The 6,325-nt window shown below is 51.9% G+C and overlaps 1 protein-coding gene across 1 annotated transcript in view; it reads right to left on the minus strand.

The window, feature by feature from the left end:
- The window catches only part of PTPN23 (protein tyrosine phosphatase, non-receptor type 23), a 27,634-nt gene that overhangs the window by 18,755 nt on the left and 2,554 nt on the right, over positions 1-6,325 (minus strand). Inside the window, exons 3-5 of the mRNA XM_014526554.2 lie at positions 3,326-3,402; positions 932-981; positions 325-456 (exon numbers count right to left, since the gene is read on the minus strand). Of these exons, the coding sequence (XP_014382040.1) occupies positions 325-456; positions 932-981; positions 3,326-3,402 (259 nt within the window). The remainder of the gene's footprint in view (positions 1-324; positions 457-931; positions 982-3,325; positions 3,403-6,325) is intronic.

The raw sequence follows: 6,325 nt of genomic DNA on the forward strand, positions 1-6,325 counted from the left end.
CCCCCCCACCATAGTGGGATCAGCCTCTGTCCTACAGCCTGAGGCACGATTCCTCCCATACAGTTGCACTTTAGAGCATCTTGAGAAAGATAACGTCTTGGAAAGCACCAAGACAACTCAGACCTTGTCCATGGGATCCAATGGCCCTGCAAAAGGCTTCCCCTTGAACTGGGCTTTGAAGCAGACATGCGGAGGGAGATTCAGGTCTGGATGCATCTCCTCCCCAGTTCCAGCTTAGTTAATATCCCTTTAAAAATTAAGTATTTGACAAGCCTAGATCCCAGGTAACTGGGATCGGTGGCACGACTAATGCCTGCTACTTACCAACATGAGGTTGATGTTGAGATTCAGGATCTGGTGACTCATGTCCACACTGTAGGAGTGAGGGAAGTGATCCCGCAGGTAGGTGAAAGCCCCCGCTGCGCACTGGAAATGGGTGCAGGAAACCTTCATGCCCTGACCAGGGGTGGCGGGGAGGGGAGAAAGCACACGCATGCATCAGCAAAAGCATGTTACACCCAAGCTGCGGCTGCCCGTAAGGTCCCAGGTAGAGTAGGCGGTGCTGGGTTTCACTTGCTGTGCTTTTAGTGGGTTGGGACCTAGTGACCCCAAGACATGCTCCCCAGACACACTTCCACAATCAGTGCTAGCTGCAATCTCTCCCCTTCTGACAGGATGGTGCAGCTGCATTGCTTTTTGATTCTGCAACTACACACAAACCTTGTTCCTTCATCTTTGCCAGCCACAACTCTCATATTTGAAAGTGGGGATTAAAACATTTTAGGCCGTGAGATTTTAAATGAGTTAATGATGCTGAGTCCCCAAAGGGGATAAACCATGACCATTTCAAAGGCTCTCAGTCCTACAGGCCTCTGTGCTACTATTCATCTGGGGAAGAGAGGTAAGAACCGAGTTGTTCCAACAGCCTTACCTCCTCTGACACTCTCTTGTCCATGGCGCCCAGCATGGAGTGCAACGCGCCTGTTGGAAACAAAAGGCTCAGGTCAGGCTGTTGGCAGAAGTAACGGCAGCCATTTCACACACACGCCACATTTACCAGACTACACACATCGTGTCCACGATCACGGCTCCCAAAGGAAGACTCTTTCAGTAAAACGAACCCATTGTAGGTTACTGAAGGCCCTTGGCCAGGCTGTGGCACTGGCACAGCTACGTTTGACTGTATGTTTTATACTGACATGGGCACAAAGTACCACAGTTTCTAGCGCACATTTACCTTCTCTGCTTACCTTCCTGTGGGAAGCTGATTGTCTACTGGGATGCCCCCTGCTTTGATTCCTGCTCCACGTTACGGCAGCTGTTGCATTGCTATTCCAGGAGCCACCTGATTTCATGGCTTCATTGTTCTTCACTCCAGGGGTGTTTACAGTCATCTCTGGTTTTTAAATGGTCTTGTAACCTCTCGTAAGGCAATTTTGTAGTCTGCTAGCTGCTCCAGGTCTCTCTCCTCCCATTTCACAACCTTGGAGACTCTTCAGCTCTTTTAAAACTGTATAGCTCTGCTCAAGGAGACCAGCCTTCAGCAGCAGCTAGGGTTCCAGCTTTAGTTGTGGGGCAGAGTTGTGTGAGGGTGCACGCACCCCAGAGAACAGCTTCCAACAAGAAATGAAGGAGGCTGCGATGTCCAGCTGCAAACACCAAGGGGGGTGTCTAGGAGGCAAGAATGCTGCCCACAGCTGGAAGTGGCCATGGCTGTTTGCTAGTGGCATCCTGACTCTCACATAGCGCCGAGGGAGCTGAGGTGACCAGGAACAATTGGCATTGTGGCTCCGAGTCTCACTGAGAAGTTAGCACACAGCACCCACAAGCATCAGGCTGCAGCACTGAATTCATGCAGGCTCCAGGGAAGGTTGCCCACCACTTGCCTCCTCTCAACATCTGGATGTTGATGATTTAGTTGGGACTGGTCTAGTTGGGGATGATGTAGCTGGGGCTGGTCCTGCTTGGAGCAGGGGTTGGACTAGATGTGACCTCCTGACGTCCCTTCCAACCCTCATTTTCTATTTTTCTATTATTCTACCCTGGCTCAAGGACATATGGTTGTAACCCCATGCCTGCCCCGGCCTGAGATTTCCCCCAGGATACCCCAATTCACGAGGCCACGACTTTACTGAAAATCCAAATCGACTTAAGGAGGGTGAATCTTTGCCCCACTTCACCCAGATCCAGGCCTAAACACTGCATTTTCTTATATACCATGTGCACCTTGTTTCTGAAATGTAGAATGAAGAAAGGTTTCTCCCCCAGAGTTAGTCTCATGGAGCAGGGCAAAGCCCAATCTTCAGCTCCCTCACCCCCCATTTCTGAACAGGCAAAAGCTACAGGTTTAAGCCATCGCATAATTGGCAGCAACTCTTAGCTGCACAGATAAAGCGACTACCAGGTTTTCAGTGTGCACAAAACGGTTAAAATGATAGTTGCTGCTGAAGACTGAACTCCATCCCTCCCTCATTGCAGCGCTAGGTGGGTGAGGAGGAGGTGGGAGGAGAGAAGAAAAAGAACAGGAGCCATTTCACAGTGCCTCCATGCTTCTATTCCAGGCAGAAAATCAGCTTCCTCGCTTGAGATGCACACATCAATTTTGGAGGATGAATGTTTGGGGGAAAAGCTGCATGTGTGGCAGTTAAATTGATACAGCTTTCACGCAGATATGTCCTGGATTTGTCAGGTGTGGTGAAACGTGGACACACTGCTAGGTCATTCACCGAGAAAGGGACAAGCTCTCCTGGCTAGGTCCTGGAATCAGGCTTTTCTGTCTCTCTCTCTCTCTCTCTCTCTCACACAAACACGAGAACCAAAAACCCAGAGGCACCCACACTGTACCGAAACATGTGCCTGAGCCAAAACAGAGTCTGTCAATCCTGGATAGGCCTCGTCAGGCACCTTCGGACCACAGATAAGACCATCATGGAAGAGAATCATCCTTGACTGCACACGCATGCGCGCACACACACACACGCAGAGTCACACACCTTGAACGTAGCCTCAGATCAAAGGCTACAGGACACATAGAAAAGAAGCACATCAAGGGCTGTGGTTTGGCCAATGTTGTAAAGCAACAAGGGCCTCATTCAGCGGCCTTCCCTGTTCATGGCAAGGCACTAAAAGGCAATGCACCTTCATGGAGGCTGCCTAGGTTCTCTACCCTCTCAGGTCCCTCTTAGCACAGTAGGAGATGGGTCATGCAGAGAGGAAGGGCTGGCCAGGGAGAAGGACACTTGTCTGGGGTTCAACAAGCCATGGCAGACTCTCTCTGCAAACAGAGGCTGCCAAGGAAGCCAAGCCATTGTGCTCTGGGCCTTACCAAGGTTATAGAGGATGCATGCCTGTTCATATTTGATATCTTCATGAGTAACTGTCTTGCCGGAGAAGATCTCTGTCCTGAGAAGAGAGGAGGAGAGTGAGTTACTGCCTGCCACAAAAGCAGCTGGCAAGATGCCTTAGGGCACAGCCCAGCTGCCCACGGAGCACACACTGGTGATGGCTTCGGGATAGGCGCATGGGTTAGTACCAACAGCTCTGACAACTGGCCCGGAGTCAAATGATCTAAAAGACTGTGGGTGCCCAATGCCAGGCCAGCTCTGATGTTTCAGGCCATGGGCGGACATGATGTTCAACCATTTTCAAAGGGGAGGTGAGACCTGCTACTCAGGAGCTTGAATTGACCATTACATCTGCTCACGCCTCTCCTGGAGTAAGCAAGCTAACCTGCTGTAACTTTAAATCCGAATGAAATGGGTTTGTTAATGCTGGGTAACAACTTAATGGTGCAACTGCCAGCTCCATTCACACTCTTTGATCTTAGTTGTGATCCACCTTCTCAGACTACTAGTGAAACACTGCATAGCAGTTAGAGCAAGAGGGAGTGCGCCCGACCTTCTCCAAGAGAGGAAGGCTGTGTCAGCAACACAGCAGGACGTTGGCACTGCTCGCACACTCCCCCGGGGCTCTGTAGGGATGGAGCTGCCCTACTTCTGCATGAGTGTCAGGACAGCCTGAGCCCAGCTACTCCATGTTGGAGGACTGGGCCAAAAGAAATCTCATGAGGTTCAATAAGGAGAAGTGCAAAGTCCTGCACTTAGGATGGAAAAATCCCATGTACTGGTGCAGGCGGGGGGCTAACTGGCTGGGCAGCACCACTGCAGAAAAGGACCTGGGGCTGACAGTGGGCAATAAGATGGATACGAGCCAGCAGTGTGCCCTTGTTGCCAAGAAGGCGAATGGCATCCTGGGCTGCACTGGTAGGAGCTTTGTCAGCAGATCGAGGGAAGTGATTTTTCCCCTCTATTCAGCACTGGGGAGGCCACATCTGGAGTCCTGTGTCCAGCTGTGGGCCCCCTCCACCAAAGAAAGGATGTGGACATACTGGAGAGAGTCCAGCGGAAGGCAATGAAAATGGTTCAAGGACTGGGGGACAGGACTTGTGAGGAAAGACTGAGGAAACTGGGCTTATTTAGTCTGCAGAAGAAAAGACTGAGGGGGCTTGATAACAGCCTTCATCTCCCTGCAAGGGGGTTGCAAAGAGGATGGAGCTGGGCTGCTCTCAGTGGGGGCAGATGACAGGACAAGGAGCAATGGGCTCCAGTTGCAGCAAGGGTGGTTTAGGTTGGAAAAAACTCTCACTAGCAGGGTGGTAAAGTACTGGAACATGTTACCCAGAGTGGTGGTGGGATCTCCAGGAGGTGTTATGGCCTGGCTCAACAAAGCCTTGGCTGGGATGATGTAGTTGGGGCAGGGGGGTGGACTAGATGTGACCTCCTGAGGTCCCCTCCAACCCTCATTTTCTATGATTCTATGTTTAAGACTTCCAATTTCAAACCCTGAGGCCTCACAATGAGATGGGCAGGGAGGTTCATATGTGGATCTTAGCCTGAAGGAGCTTCAGCTGGGAGCCCCTTGTTCTTATACTAGGGGAAAGGAGCAGTTCATCTGCCACCCCATCCAGGTCACTGTTTTGTATATCTCCCCATCCTGAGAGAAGGGAGAAATGATGAAGATTAAACAGGTAGTTCAGAGGCTGGCATGATCAGGCTACTCTGGGAACACTGCACCACTAGCAGACTTTGACAGGCTTCCCAGGGATGAGCTCCATTTGACACTTCTGGGATTGAGGCTGGCTTGATCTGCTGCAGCAAGACACAGCCCTTGTCTTCCTGCCTGTTACCCAAGGGACCCAGCAGAGGCGTGGTAGCTTTGTCATGTGCTTTGTAGCTGTGGTGCATAAGGGGGTGGAGCGGACACTGTTTGAGTCTGGATATGCGGTTGACTGTGAACAGAGGAACACGCTCAGTGGACTAAGGGGTCCCTTCCTCTCCTATATCAAGCTGGCACCTAGCACTTAAGCTGAAAGCATGTGGAGTGTAGGTACACACTGCCCGTGTGTGTGCACAGCAAGAGAGACAAGCTCACCCAGCTGCTGCCTCTGGCACAACCCAGCCCGTCCCTACCCCAGCATCCTGGGGGCCAGCAGTGTAACGCTAGGCCACTATCTGCCACATGTTCCCCGCAGGCCTGGTCTCAGCTTGGCTCTCACCATGGCCCCCACATTTTTGAGGGGACAGGAAGCAATACCTCTGCTGGGGCTCGGGTTACTGGGACACCACCATGCCAGCCAGAGGGTGCGTGTCAGTGTCTGGCAAAGTGCGAGTGCTGCAACAGCAATATCTCACTGCTGAACGGACCCTCAGCTAGCTCCTGTCAGCCCGGGCTGACCCACAGCACATAACACTTGTACCCCTAGACTCCCGTTGCCCCAGGAGTAGGGGATTGTATTCGATCATTCTATAGTACCAAACGCATGTGACATTTTGCAGAAAAGAGCCCTGGTTGCGCTGGAAGGGGTTATGGGCTTGCCAGCCCTAGAGCACAGGTAGGTCGGCAATGAGGAGAGAACATGTCAGGCCCAGAGCAAAGAGAGAGAGCAGAGTCTCCGGGTTCGTTCCATCCTGCACAGGTCACTGGGAAGGCCGGAGCGGGGAGGGAGTCCTGGGCAAAGCACACACAGGGCTTAGGGGAAGTTCCTAGCATGGGAAGGGAACAGTAGATTCATAGACTGTAAGGCTGGAAGGGACCTTGGAAGATCATTGGGTCCAGCCCCCTGCACCAAGCAGGAAAGATACCTGGGGGTCAGGTGACCCCAGCAAGGTGACCGTCTAGTCTCTTCATGAAGATGCCCAGGGTAGGTGACTGCACCACCTCTGGAGGGATTTTATTCCAGTCTGGACACCCTGACTGTGAAGAAGTTTTTCCTAAAGTTGATCCTGAATCGGTCTTCCAGGAGTTTGTGGGAAGGAGCATGAAGGGA

The sequence above is a fragment of the Alligator sinensis genome, unplaced genomic scaffold (assembly GCF_000455745.1).
Source record: "Alligator sinensis unplaced genomic scaffold, ASM45574v1 scaffold1675_1, whole genome shotgun sequence".
In the NCBI taxonomy this organism is placed as follows: Eukaryota; Metazoa; Chordata; order Crocodylia; family Alligatoridae; genus Alligator; species Alligator sinensis.